Source organism: Impatiens glandulifera, chromosome 3 (genome assembly GCF_907164915.1).
Source record: "Impatiens glandulifera chromosome 3, dImpGla2.1, whole genome shotgun sequence".
In the NCBI taxonomy this organism is placed as follows: Eukaryota; Viridiplantae; Streptophyta; class Magnoliopsida; order Ericales; family Balsaminaceae; genus Impatiens; species Impatiens glandulifera.
The window spans coordinates 61,900,602-61,924,495 of NC_061864.1; the positions used below are offsets into that span (position 1 = coordinate 61,900,602).

General features: G+C 31.0%; 1 protein-coding gene and 1 long non-coding RNA gene across 2 annotated transcripts; both read right to left on the reverse strand.

Moving 5' to 3' along the window:
* Nucleotides 1-14,287: 14,287 nt before the first annotated feature.
* On the reverse strand, nucleotides 14,288-14,955 carry LOC124928667. The gene is made up of 2 exons (XR_007098573.1): nucleotides 14,758-14,955; nucleotides 14,288-14,656 (listed from the first exon to the last, which is right to left on the reverse strand). It is a non-coding gene; the product is annotated as an uncharacterized LOC124928667 (long non-coding RNA).
* A 4,888-nt stretch (nucleotides 14,956-19,843) lies between these two features.
* On the reverse strand, nucleotides 19,844-21,184 carry LOC124930575 (zinc finger BED domain-containing protein RICESLEEPER 1-like). The gene is made up of 3 exons (XM_047470907.1): nucleotides 20,988-21,184; nucleotides 20,619-20,886; nucleotides 19,844-20,479 (listed from the first exon to the last, which is right to left on the reverse strand). Exons 1-3 carry the CDS (start codon nucleotides 21,182-21,184, stop codon nucleotides 19,844-19,846), a joined length of 1,101 nt encoding a protein of 366 aa, XP_047326863.1.
* Nucleotides 21,185-23,894: the final 2,710 nt, after the last annotated feature.

Sequence of the window (23,894 nt, forward strand, 5' to 3'; positions counted from 1 at the left end):
TCGTGGTTTAATAACATGTTTTTGATATTTCTAAACATATATTGATAAAGGTTGGAATTTAACAACTCTCTACCTATATTAATTGTAATATGTTTCATTGTTTATAATTTATTAAAACATAAATATAATGTTTATAGGATAACATCTTGTATTAATTAGTTTTTAAGGTTACGTCCTCAATATACTTTTAATGTTTCCAGGACTTCTCAAAAAAATGTGTCTGAAATGCCTTTAAGAATTCAACCAACATTCGGAAATTAAGACTCATTCGGAAATTAAGACTCGAAACAATAGAAAATGCCAGATTGTTTAGAAAATGAATAAAATGGAATAGAAGAGGTTTTTTCTAAACAACTTTTAAAAGGAAAAACTCAAATTTTAGGAAGAAATAAAAAGATTTTGAGATAAAATATAAAGTTGAACGGTAAAATTAAGGTTTTTTTATTGGGTCAAATAAGATTTCAGATATCTTTTTTTAAACTATACAATTTGGAGCTCTTATGGTTAGAGTTATAAAAAAAAAAATAACCATTTCAGACACTGTTAACTTAATTTCTAATGATATTTATAAATAATAATGAAAATTACATGTAATGATCATATTTTTCTCGGTTTTAGGTATTCTAATATATGTTAGATTATTAACTTTAATTGGTTAGATTAATATGATATAATAATTTTGATATTTGTAATTTCCTACATATAAATATCTTTATATATATATATATATTAAATTTGGACAATAATTATTATTGCTGAACTAACAAACAAATAGAAGATCCAACTGTTTTTTTTCTTATGAACTCTCTATTTTTATGTGTAGAATTAGTAAGTATTGAAATATATTTGATTTTAGTTAGATAGCTTTGAATATTAATTTTGGAATATTGTTTAAAATTTATTTTGTTATTTAAACATTTGTATTAAACATTGAAATATATTTTAATCGTGATTTTTAATTATGAATAATTGAAATACCTTTTTTTTAACTGTCAGAAATGAGAAATGAGAAGAAAGCTTAGTCTTGTTTGATGATATATCATATTATCTAATATAATATTTAAATTTTAAATAATTTAAATAAATAAATATTATATTAAAAAATAAAGTTAATATTAATTAATTTATAAATATACCTCATCTAAATTAAATATTTATAAAGAAATTTATTCTAACCTTTTTTTATGAGTAATGATAGGGGAGTTAAAGTTTTGCTAATGTCATAATGTGTAGCAAATTGATGTGAGATGGTGACTATGCATGATAACTAAACATAATTTCAAATGTTTATTTATCTCTTATTATTAATAATTTCTCTCTTTTATCTTTATTAATAATTTATTTTTTTAATTTATTTTAAATATTAATAGAGAAAATAATAAATCAAATAATAAAATATATATTATATTTAATAAATATTTATTTAAGAGAATAAAAAATTAAATATATATATTTTTTTAATTTTTTTTAATTTTTTTAAATTAATTATTTCTATCTTCACTCTTAAATTTTTTTCTTTTCATTTTTTTTCTTATAAAATATATTATAAATTCAATCCATTAACTCAAAATGTTATATATTATCTCTTTTTATATTATCATATTGGGTTAACTCTTATCCTAAATTGTTTTTTATTTACATTGAATATTAATAGTTGATAGTTTGAATTATATTTATTTTGAATATTAGTATGTATGATTTGAGTTAGATCTTGATAAATTCATATTTTCTCTATTAGAACTCATTTTAAAAATAAATAAGGTAATTATTTTTTTTTTAAAAATTAAAAAAAATAATTACTTTATCGCCTCACTTGGCCCCTCCATGTGAGAAGAGAAAGAACAAGGGAGCAGATAAATTTTGGTGTTCAATATTTGGTCTGAACCGAATATCCGACCGAATTCGAATTCACCAAATTCGAATAAACCGAATTCGAATTACATTTTCGGTTTTCGAATCGAATTTTAAATTGATTCGAATTCAAATACGGTTTTTGGTTTGGTTTTCGAGTTTAGGTTTCAACTCGAAAATAAAAAAAACCGAATTCATTTTTATTATATATTATATAACTTATTACATATTATACAATAAATTATTATGGACCTCATACTAGATTCCTACATTAAATCTATAATCCTTCATTCATTTTTCCATTTCTCTAGCTGTTTACACCTCTCAACCGCCATATATTATCGTCGTGGACACTGTTTTACTTTTGTCGTTTAATTGTCGAATATATATTGGCGTTAGTCACCAAGCTAAGTCTGCATAATTTATATTTTTTATAATTTAAGTAGATAAAATCTCTTTAACAACTTATTTAATTTGTTAACTCTTTTAAAAAAAATTATCTTATGGGTAGGTGATGTATATTTGGTCTAAATCGAATATTCGACCGAATCCAAACCGAATTCGAATTCATCGAATTCGAATAAACCGAATTTGAATTTATTCAAATCGGTTCGGTTTTCGAATTTGCTTAAAAAAATAAAAATTCAAAGAACCCGAACCGAAAATTCGAATAACCCGAAAATCGAACCGATGAACACCCCTACTCAAGGAAAGGATCATGGTTATATATATATATATATTAATAGAGGAGAGAAATAATTAATTTAAGAAATTAAAAATTTTCATATTTATTTTATTATACTTTTAAATATATATTTATCGAATATAATATATATTTGAAAATATATATTTTATTATTTATTTATTTGATTTATTATTGACCTTATTATTATTCTATTTTTTTTAAATAAATAAATTAAATAATAAAATATATAAATATATATTACAAATTAATAATATAAATAAATTATTAATGATGTTTGAAGAGATAAAAAATAAATTATTAATAAAAAAGAAGAGAGAAATTATGAATGAATAGGAGATAGATAAATAGACATTTGAAATTATGTTTAATTATCAGGTCTAGTCACCATTTCACATCACTTCCGCTACACATTCTACACATTCTTACAAAATTTTCACTCCCCTATCATTACTTTTTTTTATATATAAATTAACTCTAAATACTAGATAAATATATTAATTAATTTAAGTTAATATTTTTTTAATTTAATAAAATAATAATATTATAACATAATTTAAGAAAAAATTATAAATAACCTTAAATATTTTACCAATTAAAATATTAAAATTACCATCTACTTATATATTTTATTTTATATAAATAAAAGTTAATATTAATATATATAACATTTATTTTATAATATTATAAATTTTATTTTAATATAAATTTTATTAAGAAATTATTTAAAAAAAATTATATTAATTAAAAAAAATTATAATATAAAAAAAATTATAACATATTATATTATCTAATAAAATATTTAAATTTTAATAATAGTAATTTAAAAAATTAGTATTCATTTAAACATTATTTTTTTATTAATAAAAGTTAATATGATATATGTATAATTTTATAATATTTATTTTTATTGTATTTTAATATTTAATTTAATATAAATTAAATTATTTCATTTAAAAAGTATATATATATATATATATAAAAAAGAGAGAAAGGTATAATAGTAACTTAAATTTTCTTACCAATTTAATTAAACTGGTTTATTTAGAAAAAAAATTAAATTTATCCAAATAATTCATTTATAAAACAAACCTAGTTAGTTACTAGTGGTTTCAGATTATTTAAATAATTAAAAAAAAATTAAACAACACTCCAATAAAGAAATGTGATGAAATGACCCTACTAAAGGGTCTAAATATAAAAATAGACCCCGCTTCATATTGTTTGCAAAAAGGGCTCTTTTGTCCTACGAAAAGTCCGTAATGCCCCTCTTGCGCCTGATTTACCGCCAAATTATGGGAAATTCCATTCACGCATTTTCATCTAAAACGCGTGAGTTCAAAAACGCGTTTTAGATGAAACGCGTGAGTGATATTTCCCATAAATGGAAAGTCGAGAAATGTTACTCACGCGTTTCATCTAAAACGCGTTTATGAACTCACGCGTTTTAGATGAAATTGTGTGAATGTCATTTCTCGTCTTTCATCGTATATATACTTGTTTTGCCCTAATTTTATAAAAAAAACTCTTTCCACCTCTCGCTTCTCGACGAGTCTACTCTCCAACCCCCGAAACCCTATCTCTCCCTCCCGCTCCATTTGCCACGCCGCTCTGTTCGTTCAAGGTTAGGAGCTGCCACGACCACGACCATAGCCAGGTTGCTCCGTTCGTTCAACAAAATGGTACGCACAACAAAATTGCTATCTTTTGTTTATATTTAGGAAACCACAAACCTTAAACCCAACCCTAAACCCTACCCTAAACCCTACGTACACAATGTCGTTATGTTGAAATGTTCATATTTATATTTTTTCACAAATCCTAGTCATCGACTATTTGAGTCGGGACGGGAAGGATAATGTAACCATCCCTCGTTAAGATAATGTGATGAAATCGTTCGTATATAATAACAAAACACTTTTTTTTATAATATGCACGCAACAAACACAGTAATGACCTACCCTAAACCCTACCCTAAACCTTACGTACACACAATGTTGTTATGTTGAAATGTTCATATTTATGTTTTTTCACAAACCCTAGTTATTGACTCTTTGAGTCGGGACGGGAAGGACAATGTAACCATCCCTTGTTAAGACAATGTGATGAAATCGTTCGTATTTAATAACAAAACACATTTTTTTGATAATATGCAGGCAACAAATATTGTGATGATCTTCTACCCCAATCAATTATCTTGTGAAAATAATGTACTATTCTCTCTACTGACCATGTCCATATTATCTAGTTTTGAATGTAATGACCATGATATTATTGTTTGACACAGTTGTTGATAATGCAATTTGCTCGCACTTGTGGTGCAAGGGTATCTATGAAGTGGAGAGATGATGTTACTCATGTTATAGCTTACACTGATGCTAATGGTGCATGCGACCGAACTCTAAAAGTATTGAAGTCAATATTGAACGGGAGATGGGTCATTACAATTGATTGTGAGTCTCTCTTAACACGATTTGTTTCATACATATGTTCTGTTAAATTAAAATTAAAATTATTTTTATGCAGGGATAAAATCATCAATGAAAGCCAAAAGTTATGTTGATGAGGAACCGTATGAGGTTAAACAAGATAATCATGGGGCCCAAGGTGGTCCTAGACCTGGGAGACTTCAAAACAATGTAAGTTTGGTCTGATTCCTCCTCTGTGTACCTTCATTATCTTGCTTGATAACTGAAACTATTTTGTTTGTTTGTTTTTCAGCTTTCGAAACTGTTCGACAGTTACATTTTTATTTTCGTAGGAAATTTCTTCCCAGCTTACAAACAGGATCTCATAGAGTTAATAATTGCTGGAGGAGGTAGCACTAAATAAATGGATAATCCATTTGCTGAGCCAAATGAAGACAAAACTATAATAATATATTTGGAGATAGATAGCAGGAATCGACCATTGAAAAATATTTATGATGTTTTTCCCGACAATTGGTTATTTGAAATAGTGGCTGCTGTGTCATCAACATTGGATGAACATATTGTTCCTCACACAAGGTTGCTTGAATCTATTGCTGCTTGTTATTTGCAGCATATGCTTACTTAATTTCTCATTGTTTAGACTTTTGGTAACAATACTAAATATTATGGTTTATCATCATTAGTTATGTAATACTGAATATTCTTCTATTTATGGTTTGTTGATTTATTACAATACGACTTAGTTATTGTCATATGCGTTAGTGGATGTAATGGAGGGTTATTACAATATGCCTGTGTTGAATTTCTTGTAATATAGGTGAGTTAATCGATTTGATGATACACCATACTACAACATAAAACTCATGTATGTTGTAATATGCGTGAGTTATGTTATAGTATGGTGTATCATAACTCATGAATATTAAGAAGAATCCAACACACACATATTGTGTATCATCAACTCACGCGGTTTACAACATAACTCACGAATATTAAACATATTGTAATATTCGTGAGTCACTGTTTATCTTTTACCAAAAAAAATAAAAACACTGTAATATGCATACAACCAAACTAAGAGCCACGGTTTGAAGTAAACTTAAAGAATAGAATTATTCATACAATACAATAGAATTACTCATACAATTATACAATACAATAGAATTACTCATATTGTAATATTCGTGAGGTTGGAATGAAAAGTCGAGAGACGAAGTTGGAAGTCAGAGTGAAAAGTGAGAGAGTCAATCGATATTCGTGAATGAGTTTTTTTTTTAAATTATGACAAAAAATATAGTATATATAAAATGAAAGACGATAAATGCCATTCACGCGTTTCATCTAAAACGCGTGAGTTCATAAATGCGTTTTAGATGAAACGCGTGAGTTGTATTTCTCGACTTTCTATTTACAGGAAATGTCAGTCACGTGTTTCATTTAAAACGCGTTTATGAACTAACGCATTTTAAATAAAATGCGTGAATGACATTTATTGTAATTGAGCGGTAAATCAGGCGCGAGAGGGACATTACAGACTTTTCGCAAAGCAAAATAACCCTTTTTATAAACAATATGAAGTGGGATCCATTTATGTATTTAAGCCCTTTAATAGGGCTATTTCATCAAATTTCCCCTTCAATCCCTCTCCTTATTAAATTATTATTTATTATTTTATTTATATATATCAAAATCTTCAAATCTTAATAAAAAATATAAAAATATCTATACCTTATAAAAACCATCATTTTAACTAGGGATGTCAATTTGATACCGCCCCGTGAAAACCGAACCGAATTGTCCCGTTTGGGACGGTTTTTCCCCGAAACCGAACGGGGATGGTATTTGTGATTCCCGCCCCGACCCACCATGATTTTACCCTGATTCTGCCCCGAACACCATAAATATAATTAAATATATTAAATTACCAATATATTTATTTATTTACTATATTTTATAAGAGTAGTAAGATTATTTTTTTATAATAATATAAATTTTTAATATATTTTAATATATATTATATTAAAAAATTTGTTATCCGTATTTTAACCCTACTAATACAAACAATATAATATTAAGTGCCATTTTTACGAACAATATGAAGTGGGGTCCATTTATGTATTTAAACCCTTTAGTAGGGCTATTTCATCAAATTTCCCCTTCAATCCCTCTCCTTGGGAAATTTGATGAAATGGCCCCCATAACAGGGGAAATTCCAAAAAAAGCCCACGCCTGCTAATGTTGGCAAAAATGACCCTTTTGCCCTACGAAATGTTAGAAATACCCCTCCGGCGCTAGATTTTACGCTCATTGACGCGAATTACCACTCACGCGATTTAATCTAAATCGCGTGAGTTCATCAACGCGATTTAGATGAAACGCGTGAATGGCAATTCGCGTTTTTCAATGTACGTGAATTACCATCCACACGTTTCATCTAAATCGCGTTGATAAACTCACGCGTTTTTAGATGAAACGCGTGGATGGTAATTCGCGTCTTTAGTCTTATATATAATTTTTCGGCCCTAATTTAAAACAAAACCTCCCCGATTCTCCCTCCCACTCCGACTTCCAAAACCACGTCTTCTCAACTGCCGACTTCCTTCAACATCGATCAAGATCATCGTTCCTCAACATCGTTCCTCGTCCAACATCTTCGACTTTCCACCGTCTATTCGACATCATCGTCTTTCCACCGTCTCTTCGACATATTCCGGTGAGTTTAGGGCTTAAGAGTTAGGGTTAGGTTTTGATGTGTATTATTCCGTTTATATTGATTTATATTGATGTATTTAGGGTTTAGGGTTTGGTTCTGGTTTCGTTTATGTGTGTAAATGCTTTTAGAGTATATGACGAGTATTGTATCAGTGTTCTTATTCTGCATGCATGCATTTCACGTTTATTCATATATTTCTCGTTTAAGAAATGACATTTTCGTGTTTGTTATGTGCTTGTGAAGAAATGGTATTTAGGGTTAGGGTTTAACTTTTGCTGCTTTACTGCACCTTAATAGAATGCCAATGAGACAGGTTTCGTGTTTGTTATGTGCTTGTGAAGAAATGGTATTTAGGGTTAGGGTTTAACTTTTGCTGTTTTACTGCACCTTAATAGAATGCCAATGAGATAGGTTTCGTGTTTGTTATGTGCTTGTGAAGAAATAGTATTTAGGGTTAGGGTTTAACTTTTGCTGCTTTACTGCACCTTAATAGAATGTCAATGAGACAGGTTTCGTGTTTGTTATGTGCTTGTGAAGAAATGGTATTTAGGGTTAGGGTTTAACTTTTGCTGTTTTACTGCACCTTAATAGAATGCCAATGAGACAGGTTTCGTGTTTGTTATGTGCTTGTGAAGAAATGGTATTTAGGGTTAGGGTTTAACTTTTGCTGCTTTACTGCACCTTAATAGAATGCCAATGAGACATGTTTCGTGTTTGTTATGTGCTTGTGAAGAAATGGTATTTAGGGTTAGGGTTTAACTTTTGCTGCTTTACTACACCTTAATAGAATGCCAATGAGACAGGTTTCGTGTTTGTTATGTGCTTGTGAAGAAATGGTATTTAGGGTTAGGGTTTAACTTTTGCTGCTTTACTGCACCTTAATAGAATGCCAATGAGACAGGTTTCGATGTTATATTAAGAAATTTAGTCAACACGTGCTCCTAATTTGCTGTGCTGAATCAAAAGCCATAAATGATCCACACTGTATGTTCACTTTCTTGGACCATATTGCACTTGCTATAGGAAGATATATATACTTTTACCTTGATTGAATGCATTTCTAAAAGTGTTAATATGTTTAATTGGAGTGTTCTTATATTGAATACATTGATTGTAAAATCCTTTTTGATGAGTGGATGACTCGGGAATATATATGTGCATCTATACACTAGATGCTATGATTGAACTGGACCAAACTATTTTCTGTCATGATTTCTTCTGTTCCATTTTTGTTGTTGGTCTTACTATTTAATTAAATACTTATTTTGTTTTGCTAATTATCATGGTGATCCCATGTTGTTCCTTGTTTTGTAGATGGAGTCCACTATAATACCCGAGTTTGCTGGTAGGGTATCTTGGAAAACCAATATGGGAAATATTGCGGCCAAGTTTGCAAAGATGAATCTAACTGAAAGGGTAGAGGAAACCCAATTCAGATTCTTATTCAAAGGGCACCCGTTACTGCGGTTCTCAAGAACGATTATACACCAAATGCTCCTCAGGAAGTCCAGCTCAAATTCTATGGAGATGAAGTTCCTTGTGAATGGAGAAGAGCTGTGCTTCAGGATGAGGGAGTTTGCATTGGTTACAGGTCTCAATTTTGGGAGATTCCCTGCGGAGCAAAGGATTTTCAATCAGGTTGAAGAATCTCCAACTTTGGTTCTTAAATATTTTAAAAGTATTCCACTTATTAGAATAGCAGACCTTCATTCAAAATTCCTGTCCTGCTCTGATAGGGAAGATGCATGGAAATTGGGGCTGGTATACCTAGTTTCCCATTATCTCTTTGCCCTTGACCCGAAGAGGATAATAAATAAGAAACTCTTCAGCATGGTCGATGACATCGACACCTTCCTCAATTTTCCATGGGGAAAGGTGTCCTTTAGAGCAACCATCAGGGGTTTGACCAAAGACCTTGATCGCTACAGGAAGCTATATCTGCAGAAGAAGAATGTCGCCTCGGGGAAGAAGAACAAAGACAAAGACAAAGATGTCGATGTTTCTCATACCGTATATGGGTTCGCACTAGCCTTACAAGTGTGGACTTATGAGGTGATCCAAACGTTTGTCCCCAATCTTGCAATTAAAACGACGCTTCAAACGGAAGAGCCTGTCTGCCCAAGGATGATACAATACAAATCAAAGAGGAAGAGCACTGCCTCTGATCTTCACACTGCCCTGCAAGGCAAAATTGTTAAGAAAATAGAATTGTCTGAAGAAGAGAAGATCTTATATGCTGGGGATGACTTTGAAGATATGAGAGGTAATGTTTATGATGTCCTTTTTGATCTTGACTACAGAAAGAGGAAACTTGGAGATATTGACGATGGAATTCCTCATAAAAAAACTGTCATGAGGAAGAAAAAACAAATTACTCCAGCCAAAGCCAAACCTTCCACGAGAAGAACAACCCGCAACCCTACCCCCAACACCAGCACCAGCAGCTCTTATTCTGTCGAGAGCGCCACGAGTAGAAAATACGAAGACGAAGACGGTTGTGCGGTTGTGGACTGAAACTGCTTCATGTAAAAAGAACTCCACATCCACATCTTTTTTTATATCAGTTATATAAGAAAATTTGGCAATCATGCCAGGAGCATTATACTTGGCTTGAAGCAATAAATCATATCTAGATTTGTCAACATCGGTAGCAGAATAAATTTGATCAACTAATTGGGCATAAGTAGAATTTTGGGGAACAATCATACCGCTGTTTGACTTTGCAGAAAAATGAGTAAGATCATCCGTAGTTTTCCACTCTCCATCAAAGTAAAGAAGTACAGGTACTTGAGCTGCAATTGAAAACAGTTCAACAACATAACAAGAATTGAAAAAAGTTCAACAACATTACCATAACCGAGGAGAGTTTGCTCGTAGAGTTTCAGGAAATCCAATGCCACAACTTTTTACCATAAGTTTGCTTCAATGAATCTAATGGGATAAGAGCTCCCTATCCAATAGGTCCATTGAAGCAAACTTGTGGTTAATTCTTGGAACATTGTATCTCCACGAAACATACCAGTAAACTCTACCTCAAAGCTTAATTCGCGTGAGTGAGAATCAATAAGCGTGAGTGAAATACGCGTGAATCAGCTACACTATGCCAGCATGCAAACCTAAACCTTAATACTAGAATAACAACATAGTATTGATTCCCATTCATTCGAATACAACCTAGCTAAAATATAATTTAACTAACCTAGTGTTCATAATCACTAAAAACCATAAAATAAACATACCCATTTTGAGAACGAAGAGTAGTGGGTCAGCTGCTGCTGCTCGTGGTCGAGTTCTTCAGGGGAGGGTCTCATGGTGTCGTCGTAGTCGCCAGCTGCTGCTGCTCGTGGTCGAGTTCTTCAGGGGAGGGTCGAGTCGGAGTGGCGAAAGCGAGAGAAGAGAGAAGGGGAAATTAGTGATTCGTGGTTTTGTTATAAATTAGGGCACAAAAATATTATATACGATGAAAGACGAGAATTGAAATTCACGCGTTTCATCTAAAACGCGAGAATAAACTCACGCATTTTAGATGAAACGCGTGAATGCATTTCACGTTAATTGAAAGACGAGGAATGCTATTCACGCATTTCATCTAAAATGCGTGAGTTTATTCACGCGTTTTAGATGAAACGCGTGAATAACAACATTGTTCCTTGTTCCTTGTTGTTTGAGTTATGTTGTAAACAAAGAAAGCGAATATGCGTGATTATACACAATACGCGTGAGTTATGTTGGATTGTTCTAAATAAGCATAAGTTATGATATTGTTAACAAAAGTAATAAACAATAAATAGAAGAATATTCAGTAATATAAACCACCATAAATCATAAATATCCAAATTAAGTATTGTTATAAACCATAAATATCATAAATATCATAAATAACCCATAAATAGAAGAACAATAAGTCTAAACAACTCCAAATTAAGTAAGCAAATGCTGCAAATCACAAACATCAACAGATTGAAGCAACTTTGTATGAGGAGCAACATGTTCATCCAATATCCATGACATAGCAGTCGCTGTCTCATAAAGCCAATTGTCGGGAAGAACATCAAAATCTTTTTCAATTGGTCGACACCTGCTGTATATCTCGAAATATACTATTATAGTTTTCGCATCCCTTGGCTCAGCAAATGGATAATTTGGATTATCCGATTCTTTAATACTACCACCTCCAACAACTATTAACTCAATGAAATCCTGTTTGTAAAGTGTGTTGAAATTCCCTATAAATATAAAAATGTAACCGTCGAACAGTTTCGAACGCTGAAAAACAAACAAAGAAAATAATTTCAGTTATCAAGCAAAATAAGAAAAGTACAGATAGGAGGAATAAGACCAAACTCACATTATTCAACAACAGAAGTCTGCCTTTTCAAGGACCAGCTTGGGCTCCATGATTATCATGTTTAACCTCATAAGGTTCATCATCAACACAGTTTTGGGTTTTCAATGATGATTTTATCCCTACACAAAACAATTTTTATATTAATTTAACAGACATATGTATGAAAAGAATCGTGTTAACAGAGACTCACAATCAATAGTAAGGACCCATTTCCCGTTCAGAATTGCCTTCAATACTTTTTGAGTTCGGCCGCATGCACCATTGGGATCAGTGTAAGCAATAACATGGGTTACATCTTCTCTCCACTTCGGAGACACCCTTGCACCAAAAGTGCGAGCAAATTCAACTATCAACAATTGTGTAAAACAATAATATAATGGTTATTACATACAAAACTAGTTAATATGGACATAGTAGAGAGAATAGAACATACATTATTTTCAGGTGATAATTGATTGGGACATAAGGTCATAACAGTGTTTGTTGCCTGCATATTATAAAAAAAAGGAGTTGAACGAACTGAGAAAACCATTTTATTAACAACCATTTTATTACATACTATTTTGTTGAACGAACTGAGAAAACCACAACGGCAGCTCCTGGTCTAAATACTACAATATCTATAATATAAACATCATAATATACATCAATAGTTAACCATACAATATTCATGTAATTGAAAACCAACAATCAATCAGTATATATAGAAAAACCAACAATCAATCAGTATATATAGGAAACGACATAATATACATCAAAACCAAACCTTAAACCCTAAATACAACAATATCCATGAATATAAATGGCAGAATATACATCGAAACCTAACCCTAAACCCAAATACTTCGATATACATAGGAAACGGCATAATATACATCAAAACCAAATCTTAAACCCTAAGTACACCAATATTCATGAATATAAACGGTATAATATACATCAAAACCTAACCCTAAACCTAAATACATCAATATATATATAGGAAACGACATAAAATACATCAAAACCAAACCCTAAACCTAAATACATCCATATCCATGAATATAAACAGTATAATATAAATCGAAACCTAAACCTAAACTTTAAGCCCTATAAACTAACCTGATGATGTTGAAGAACGATGATGTTGGAAGGATCCCGATGATGTTGAGGAACGATGATGTTGAGGAACGATGATCTTGATGAATGTTGAAGGATGTAGGAATGGAAAGTCGGCCGCAGTCGGAGTGGGAGAGAGAATCGGGGAGGTTTTGTTTTAAATTAGGGCCGAAAAATTATATATAAGACTAAAGACGCGAATTACCATCCACGCGTTTCATCTAAAAACGCGTGAGTTCATCAACGCGATTTAGATGAAACGCGTGGATGGTAATTCACGTACATTGAAAAACGCGAATTGCCATTCACGCGTTTCATCTAAATCGCGTTGATGAACTCACGCGATTAGATTAAATCGTGTGAGTGGTAATTCGCGTCAATAAGCGTAAAATCTGGCCGGAGGGGTATTTCTGACATTTCGCAGGGCAAAAGGGCTATTTTTGCCAACATTAGCAGGCGTGGGCCTTTTTTGGAATTTCCCCTGTAATGGGGGCCATTTCATCAAATTTCCCCTCTCTTTATCAAATTATTATTTATTATTTTATTTATATATATCAAAACCTTCAAATCTTAATAAAAAAATAAAAAAATATCTTTATCTTATCAAAATCATCATTTTAACTAGGGAGTCAATTTGAAACCGCCCCGTGAAAACCGAACCGAATTTCCCCGTTTAGGACGGTTTTTCCTCAAAACCGAACGAGGATGGTATTTGTGATTCCCGCCCCGACCCATCATGATTTTACCCTGATTCTGCCCCCGAACACCATAAACATAATTAAATATATTAAATTACTAATATATTTATTTATTTACTATATTTTATAAGAGTAGTAAGATTATTTTTTTATAATAATATAAATTTTTAATATATTTTAATATAAATATTATTAAAAAATTTGTTATCCTTATTTTAACTATACTAATACAATCTTTATTATTTAATATCTTAATATTTAAAATTGTATTAAAATCAGTAAAAACTTATCTTGGAATCTACTTACAATAAGTAATGAACATGACTTTTTATTTATGTTTTTCTTAATGTAAGGATTCTCAAATACAATTACACTAATTCCAACAAATTTGGGTTAACACATTCAACATATTTAACAATAATAAAATCATAAAAAATAATTGAAGAACACATTCAACTAAATTACTTTTATTTCATTTGGGTTACAATTACATGGATCAATATGTTACACAACTTCACTAGTTCTAAAATCAAATATCCTCTTATTATCAGAAACACATTTAATATTTTATTATCAATAACATACATTTTCCATTACCAGACTGAGACAACTGGTGAATACTTGCAATTCACATTCAACCCAGTGTTCGAATCCTTCTTCAGTATCATCCAACCCGTATGAACTTGAAATTAGCAACGGAATTCTAATTTCATCTCATGGATACTACCAGAGTTCTTCAAAAGGCTAATATGCTTAGATGCAAGCTGTAAGATCGTCAATGACTTGCATAATTGCATCCATCAAATGAGCAATCTGTGAAGAACAAAGAACAAATTAATCAAGCTAGCTAATGTAGGAAATTATGAAAAGAGACATAAAATCTGAAATAGATTTGAGATCAGGCTGATGAATACCTTTTACACCAAAGCTCGAAGTTATATATAAACCATCGTAGACGTAAACTTCTTTAGAGTTACGCTACCATGGTTTTTGAATCTTCGCATAATGAGAGGAAGAAGATGACTAGAGATCGAACTGGTTCATTCCAATTTTGAGAGAACAATATAAATAGGGGAAGATGAAGAAGAAGGCGGCGGACGAGATAAAATAATAAAGATAATTAGGGTTACTAAAAGCTTTCATTTGGGCCTTTCTTTTGGGCTTTTATAAATAAAAGAGTAACCAACATTTTTTTAAATTATATAATTTTATCAATGATTTATTACAGAATTAATATTAAACTCAATATTATAATAAATAAATAAATACAAATAAAATTTTTATACTTCATATTAAATTTGTCAATAAAATCCTAAAATAAATATCTTTTACTTAAAAAAAATAAAATATTATAAATTTGAGTAAGGAGAAAATATAATCAAAGTAAAGATTTCCTTTGACTTTTGTCCTTTTATTTACATTTTTTAATTTTACGATTATATCAATATTAAATAGTCAATATTAAAACCCAATTTTATAATAAAATATAATTTTTATAGTTGATATAAAACACATATCTTCATTTTAAAAAATAAAATATTTTTCCATTTCAATGTTGAATAATAAATTAATTTTAAAAAAAAAATTAAATGTGAAGCACAAGTAAAAAAATATTTTAGATACTATAAATTAATAAAAATATTGTTATGACAGACATTTATGTTATTATAATTGAATTTATAACACGATTCATGCGTTTGGTGAAAAAAAATTATAATAATTTAGACATTTTTTCTCAACCTACTCATTTTGTTAGATAATTGTATTTTTAATGTAAAGATCGCAAGTTCTTCTTCAAACGAAAACATAACTTTAAATATAAAAAGTAAGTAATACCCGAATTGTTTGTCATTGCCGACTTCATAACCATACGAAGGGGCATTTTGTCCGACCACGTGGTCAACCTCTTACATTTTTCATCGCTTATTGTATTCCAAAACTCTAGAAATGTCTTTGGAGTTTGTAGAGAACTTCTTCACATGTTTGTAAATTCAAAAATATTATTTTAAAATAACTTTGATTTTCATCGATTGTTTCTCTCTCTCGAGTATTAGCTCTCGTAATTGTGAATTGATTGATCATTGTTATTGTCATTGCCTATTGCCTTTTGTTAATATATTTATTGATTGATCATTCCTAATTGTCTATTTGAGTATTTGTAGAAAGTTAAAATTTAATCAGAATTATGTTTAGCCATTGGCCGTTGTTCTTAAGCTTCTAATTGTATGGTGCTTGTAAGGATGATAGTTTGAAAGTTCGGGGTAAATAACTACAACAGATTTATAAAGACTTCATGGACAAAAAAATTAAAATTGTTTTAAGAATTCAATAAATAATATTTTGACTAAGAATATTGTGAGAATGTTGTATAAACAAAATTTTCTATTATTTTCAATGTATACACACAAACTTTTTCATTTTCATTGATATAAATAAACAAAGGAGGCGTATCATCTGATAAAGTATGAATATTATTAGTATCAATCATAATGAGGACATTTCAAATGTAGTGAAGTCGAGTGTTGATGTGCTTTGTGCGCTTTTGAAACATCGAGTTCTTGGACAAATGTATGGCGCTTTTGTTATCGCAAAATAAATCCACTTTATTGTGCTTCACCTCAAATTCACCCACAAGACCCTTTAATCAAAGTTCCTCCTTCACGTCCTCCGTCATGGTGATATACTCGACCTCCGTTGTTGAAAGGGCAAATACGAATTGTAATTATGCCTTCTAACTTACGTACCGAGCATTAAAATAGGGTAAATACATATCCCGTTAGGAACCTTCTCTTTTCCAAGTCGCCTAAAAAATCAACATCAACATATCCTCTCAACTTATCATCACCTACACCCGCCCGTTTAAAATAAAGACCGACATTTAAAGACCCCCCAACATAATGGAGAACTCACTTTGTCTTCTCCCAATGTGAACTATGAAAATTTAGAATTTTTTTCAAACTTTTTTGTTTGATCGAGTTTGATCTATTCTTGAACTTGATTATGAATTTTATTTGTTTAGAATCATTCTATATATCGTGTATGACATTCTGTTAAAAGAAATCAGATGAAATCAATATTATTCAAAATTTGAGTTTAAAATTAGATTCTTTTTAAAATCATGTATTCTTGAGTTTATTCTGAATTTTTTAATTCAATTAATTGTTATATATGTTTGTTAATGTGTTAGGGATGATTTCCAAGCAACTGTAACATCGTTTTGATCACGTTTGATCACTGCATGTTTAAAAATTAAGCATAAAAATTGATTTTTTTAAAATCTTGTGTTCTTGAGTATAATCTGAATTTTTTGATTCATTTAGTTGCTTTACATGTTTGTTAATGTGTTGAGATAATTTCCATGTAACTGTAACATCATTTTGATCATGTTTGATCAAACTATGTTTATGAAAATTTTGGATTTTGATTCAATCTTCAAAAACTATTTTAATGTTTGAATGATTTTCATATTTGATTGTGTTCAACTATATTTATCATTTTAACACTAATGGAACAAATAGCAGGCCTTGACATGGCCTAATTTGAAAAATCCCAAAATTTGAGCTAGAAATAGTATTTTGAAATTGATCTTTGTAAAGATCCAATAACCGTGATTTATGTTAGGGCTTTTATTCTTCACGATCATATAACTAACTGTAGCTTAGAGATCATCATTTTATGATTTGAATCAAAAGTTATAGCTTTCTGAAATTTTGAACAAAATAAGAACACACGGTCCTAAGGATTTAGTCTAGGACTAGTAATCCCTAATCCCGTTCTTCAATTGAGAATGAGAAAATGAACTCGGGTCAAAAAGCTGAGACTAAGAAAACTTAGCCTCCGACCGAGAATTATGACTGGTGTTCTTCAACACCGATCGAGGACCAGGACCAATGTTCTTTAGGAATGACCGATCTCCACGACTAATGATTTTATAACCTAGGACCGATGATTTTGGCTGAGTTTTTTAACTTAGGATCGAGCTCTCCTCTTAGCCTATGACTAACATTTCTAACCCTATGACTGAGTTCTAACTTGACCTAGGACCGATATTTCTAACCCTAGGACTGAGCCCTAACTTGACCTAGGACCGATATTTTTAACCCTAGGACCGAGCTCTAACTTAACCTATGACCGATTTTTCTAACCCTAGGATCGAGTTCCATCCTAACCTAGGACAGAGCATCTCAAACCCTAGGACCAAAGAACAAGACCGAGCATCTCAAGTCTAAGACCGAGCAGTCCAAGGTCTAGATTGAGCTCGACCGAGTCTAGATCCACCAAACTAGACCCAAACCTTAGGACTCGAGTCCTAAGTCCTGTTTGGTTCCACTTTTCAAATTCCAAAAGTATTTTTATAATTTTGGAACTCAAATCCATTTTCAAATAATCCCGAATGGTCAGAAAATAATATTATAATATTTATGGGATACTTCCTAAACCAATGTTTTGCTAAGTTCCTTTTTGGAAATATTTTTAAATTTAAACATTTTTTCTGATATTTTTCTATAATTTTTCTGAGTTATATATCTACGCAATCGCATGTACGCCCTTTTAAATATTTTTGTAAAATTATTTATACAAGCTAAACATATCCTTGTTTTAGACCCCTAGACTATAAATCGATGAAAATAAATGTTATAAATAAAAGTTTTAATAGTCAAAGTATTTTTTTAAAAGTAAATGTCGTCATTTGACGAAAGCGGAGGACATAGCGCGAAAGTCATTTCCCGAGCGCAACTAATTAAGACACGAACCTTTGCAAAAATTATGGTATAAATACACTTATACATGTATGTTTTTATTGATTTTCATAAAATCACTTGGCGACTCTGATTTCAAATAAATAATCTTTTTAAATTAGTTATGTTTATTTAATTTAACTGTGTTTTGACCAAATTATTATTTGCCCCCAAATTATTAAAATTTGAACAAAATAAATTATTTTTACATAATTAATTCCAAAGCTCCCAGACATTATTTTAAAAATATTTTAAAATAATATTTTCTTTTAAAAGAAGCCTGACACGCAAACCAAGGTTGAAACGCATCAAACCTCGAGCCCCTCGTGATGTATTCCATCGTATTACCACACATCGATCTAGACATGTGTTAATCTACGGATGGGGAGCCTATTCATGGGGTTACAACTCATTAAGGTAACCTAGTTGTAAGAGTCATCTTAAGAGACCAAAAGTCACGGTCTATAGGTTCGTTTCAATTTGGAATCGTTTTGAGTTTAAGTAGAAGTGTCACACACATAGTTCTACTTAGGGCTGAAAACGAGTCGAGTCGAGCTCGAGTAGAGGTCTACTCGAGTTCGAGCTCGAAAAAATTTCAACGGCTCGAACTCGAGCTCGAGCTCGATCGAGTATCAAAATTAAAGCTCGAGCTCGAACTCGAACTCAAAACAAGTACTCGAGCTCGACTCGAACTCGACTCGATTAACTTGAATTTTACCGAGCTCAAGAGCTCGGCTCGAGCTCGACTCGATTAGTTCGATTTATAGCTCGAGCTCGAGCTCGAACTCGACTCGAAACATACAAAATTAAAACATATCAACTAAATAGTTTCACACTTTCAATATATCAAAAGATCACAACAAAATGAATAAACATATAGAATTATTCATTTCACCTAAAACATAAACATTCCATCAAAATCAAATAGAACACACAACATTACACATTAAAACATTCAACTTAAAACATAATCATTCTAACTAAAAATATCTAAAATCCAAAGTCCAAACATACAATATATTAAATTAGTCCAACATAAAACAACCAAACTTACTTAATCAAAACTCCAAAGTTCCCAACATTCCAAAGTCCAAACTTACTTAATCCAAACTTCCAAAGTCCAAACTAAAAAATAACACCTTATTTGGATTCCGGAAGACAAATTTCTTGATAAGTTTTATCTCTCTGAAAAAAACAATATATAGTTAAATTAATATTCAAATAATAATATATGTTAACGTAAAATAAAAAATATTAAATTTCACTTACCCTCGTATTTTTTTTTCACTCCATGCAAATGTCGAAGCCAATCTCCTCCACATAGAAGAACTTGCACCGTCTCTGGAGAAAGTGATGAACGATAAGAATCAATGACCCTCGTCCTAGCACTAAATTTTGCTTCGGAAGCTACCGAACTTACTGGAATAGGTAAAATATCAGCGACCATTTTTGATAACACTGGATATTGTAGTATATTCATTTTCCACCAATCTAAACATGAAAAATCTTTAGGAATTTCACTCTTCTTCAAACGACCCTTTTCGAGATAGTCTAATAATTCAGATTTTGAAGGCTCTGAAGTCTCAATTTCCGCACAATAAGCATCAAAGTCATCCCAATTGGAGGAAGAATCACGTTGAGTCGTATTAGAATTGGAAGAGCCAATATTTTCCAAATGGAATGAACGAGAAATCCTTTCACAAGCATTTTCAGCAACATAGACATCATAAAGGCTAACAAGAGCATCTTTAACCTTACAAATATTTCTTTGGGCATCACCATGGGAATAAAGTTTTGGAAAACAAAACTCAACTGCTAACATTTTTTTGGTTGGATCTAGAACTGCAGCTAAAGCCATCAACAAATTGCACTCACCCCAATACTTGTCAAATTTTGTCTTCATTTTCAAAACCATCCAAGGTAGATTTTATTTTTTGAACTTCTTGAAGAAACAAATTAGAAGTGGGATATTCACTACCTGAAATGATGTGTGTTGCTGTCCAAAATTCTTTTAACAGTGAGCAAATTTTCCGTGCCTTCTTCCAACCTTCTTCTGAAGGGAAACAATCATAGAAAGGATCGCGTTCATTGAACATTTTGAAAGCTTCTTTAAATTTGAGTGCACAACTTAACATCTCAAATGTAGAGTTCCATCTTGTTTTGCAATCACGAATCAATTTCTGATCTTTTAACTGCAATTGTTGCACACACTCAGCAAATTGTACACGCCTTGCCTCTGAGCGATTAACATATTCCACGCCTTCTCGAATATCACCAATTATATCTTCAATCACCCTAATCCATCTTGAACACATAAGTTTAATATATGTGCACAACAACGCACATGGAATAGATTTCCATCACATGGCAATGTTCTAGACCTTCGAATGGTATCTTTCATATACCGAATAGCTACATCATTATTAGAAGCATTGTCAACAGTAATTGTTACAACTTTATTCTCAATACCCCACTCTTTCATACATTTGAAAATAGCATCAGAAATCTGAAGACCCCCTCTTGGTGGTGGAATATTTGCAAAACTTAGAACCCTTTTTTGTAACTTCCAAGAAAAATCAATCCAATGGCCTGTAATAACCATGTATTCAATTTTTTGATTTTTTGATTTCCAACAATCAGTTGTCAAACTGATTGTATGAACACTTTCCAAAAGTTTTTTCAACTTATTTTTTTCAATCTCAAAAATCTTAACGCAATCTGCCTTGCATGTAACTCTACTAATTTTTTTTCCATTCCGGCATCCCTCGTTTCATCATCAAATTAAATCCTTCCTCATCTAAAATGGTGAATGGATGTTCATGCATCATAACCCAATTAGCAGATGCCTCTCTCATTTGTTCCATATCAAATTTTCCAGTATGTAAATAAGGGAGAGAATTTGAACCTGAGTCACTTGGCAAATAGTTTAGCTTCATTTGTCGTTCGGCTTCTCTCAAATTTATCTTCTTTTTTATGCAGTTTGTACTGTGTCGCAAAAGACTTGTTGTAGACCCTTTGCATATTGATAAAAAAGAAGAGCAATGCTTGCACTTTGCCTTTTTACTTCCATCCGCCACTGTAACAGATTCAAAATCATTCCAAACACTTGAAGTTTTTCTTTTTTTATTGATACGGAAACCTTCTTTCTCATGTTCTTCTGGATCTTGATTTTTTTGTGATTCTTCCCCAGCATGCGAAACAATTGTTTCATCTTGTTGAAGTTCATCACCAATTTCATTGCTCTCAATTTCATCTACAACTGCTACACCATCTACGGACATAATTGATCTAAAAGCCACCAAAAAATTCGTAATATATGATGAGTTAGAATTATATCATATGACAAGGACGTAATGCAAAAACATACTTTCTAACTGTAAATATAAACGAAGCAGCATGAGAGATTACCTGTTGAAAGACCGAATATTTGTAAAAGGAACCTCACGAATGGTGTAAAGATTCTTATCTACGTAATATTAGAAAATTTCATTAAATGCAGTATTACAGACATTAAATGCAGTATTACAGTATTCATATTAGCAAGATTCCTAAATGCAGACATTAAATTGAAGATAACTCATACCAATTTCGTTCAACCTTTGATTTGGGACAGTATTACAGTATTACAGAAGTGGTCTTTAGGGATTTAGGTATTACAGAGTACAGACTTAAATGCAGTATTACAGTATTCATATTAGCAAGATTCCTAAATGCAGATATTAAATTGAAGAGAATCTAGTTCTTTGTTGACAGATCGGAAGTATAACATATCGAATCTATGCAAGATCGAAAGAGAATAAAGAAGAAATTGAAATGAAAATAAAAAAGGGGAAAACGATGAAAACTTTTCGGTGCTTTGCATTGAGCTCCTTGGTGACGTTTGCTTTCTCGTTTGATGAAAACCTAGTTCTTTGTTGGCGGCTGTCCGAATGAACTATGGAGGAGAAGAGGTTAGGGATTTTGGAGGAGAAAGGTTAGGGTTAGGGATTTTGGACTTTGGAAGAGAACTGGAGAAGAATGAAGAGGGAGGGTGCCCGTTAGGGATTTAGCCATTTAGGGTATAAATTTATATTTTATATTTTAATACTCATATTTTATATTTAATTAAAGTATTACAATTTTTTATATTATAAAAAGTAAATATAAAATATAAAATATAAATTAAAAAATATATATAAAATATAAAATATAAAATATAAATTAAATATAAAATATATTAATATAAATTATATATATTCGAGTAGCTCGTCGAGTACTCGAGCCGAGTATATAACTACTCGAACTCGGCTCGATTATATAACGAGTCGAGCTCGAGCATGCTCAAGCTCGAGTTTGACCGAGCTCGAGTCGAGCTTTGACCGAGCTACTCGCGAGCAGCTCACGGGCAGCTCGTCTCATTTTCAGCCCTAGTTCTACTTAATTTAAAAAATAAACATTAAAATTTATTATTAAATATATATGTATATATTTTCGTTCACAATTAATTAAAAAATACATTAAAATTTATTATTAAATATATATAAATATTTATTTAGTATATATTTTTGTTGTGAACCGATATACATGGATTATAATTTAACAACTCATGCGACAAATATACCATTAAGAAGAAATATACTCATTAAACACGACACATACAAAAGACATGTGACGTGGCAGATGCATGACTGGCTATTAATTGATATAATAAGAAAAGAAAAAAATAATTAAAGCAGGTTTTAAAAAATGAAGTAAAAGAACTTTAATAGTTTGCTTGCATAGAAACAAATATATTGGCTTTGATGTTATGTATTTATCAAGTTAGTTAATCCTTTATTTTAATTACAAGTTAGTTATGTATAACTTTTCTGATTTAATTTGGTCTATTTATCAAAAAGGGCAGGTAACCCTTTCAAGGGAAAAATGTTAATTGGGTGAAAATTATTTCTGTAATTGTTTTTACTTTTATAAAAAAAAATCCTATTTACCACAATTTATTAAATTAATAAATTTGAACTTGAGATAATAATGTAACTTGAGATAAGGTAAAACTCTTATCCACATAAACTAACCGTGTTGGGTTAAATTGATGCTTATGGGACTCATTTAAAATAAACATGAGATTAATTTATTCTTTAATTAGTATCCCTTCTTCTATTCATGAGTATGATCAATTCAAGATCTTTAGATAATAACTGAAAAAGACAAGATACATTATTTTTTGTTAAGTTTTTTCACCTTTAATAATATTTGATACAAATGTTAAAATAGTCTCTACACTAGATATTAAGTTTTGAATAGGTCTTTGAACTATATAAATGTAAAATCAAAGT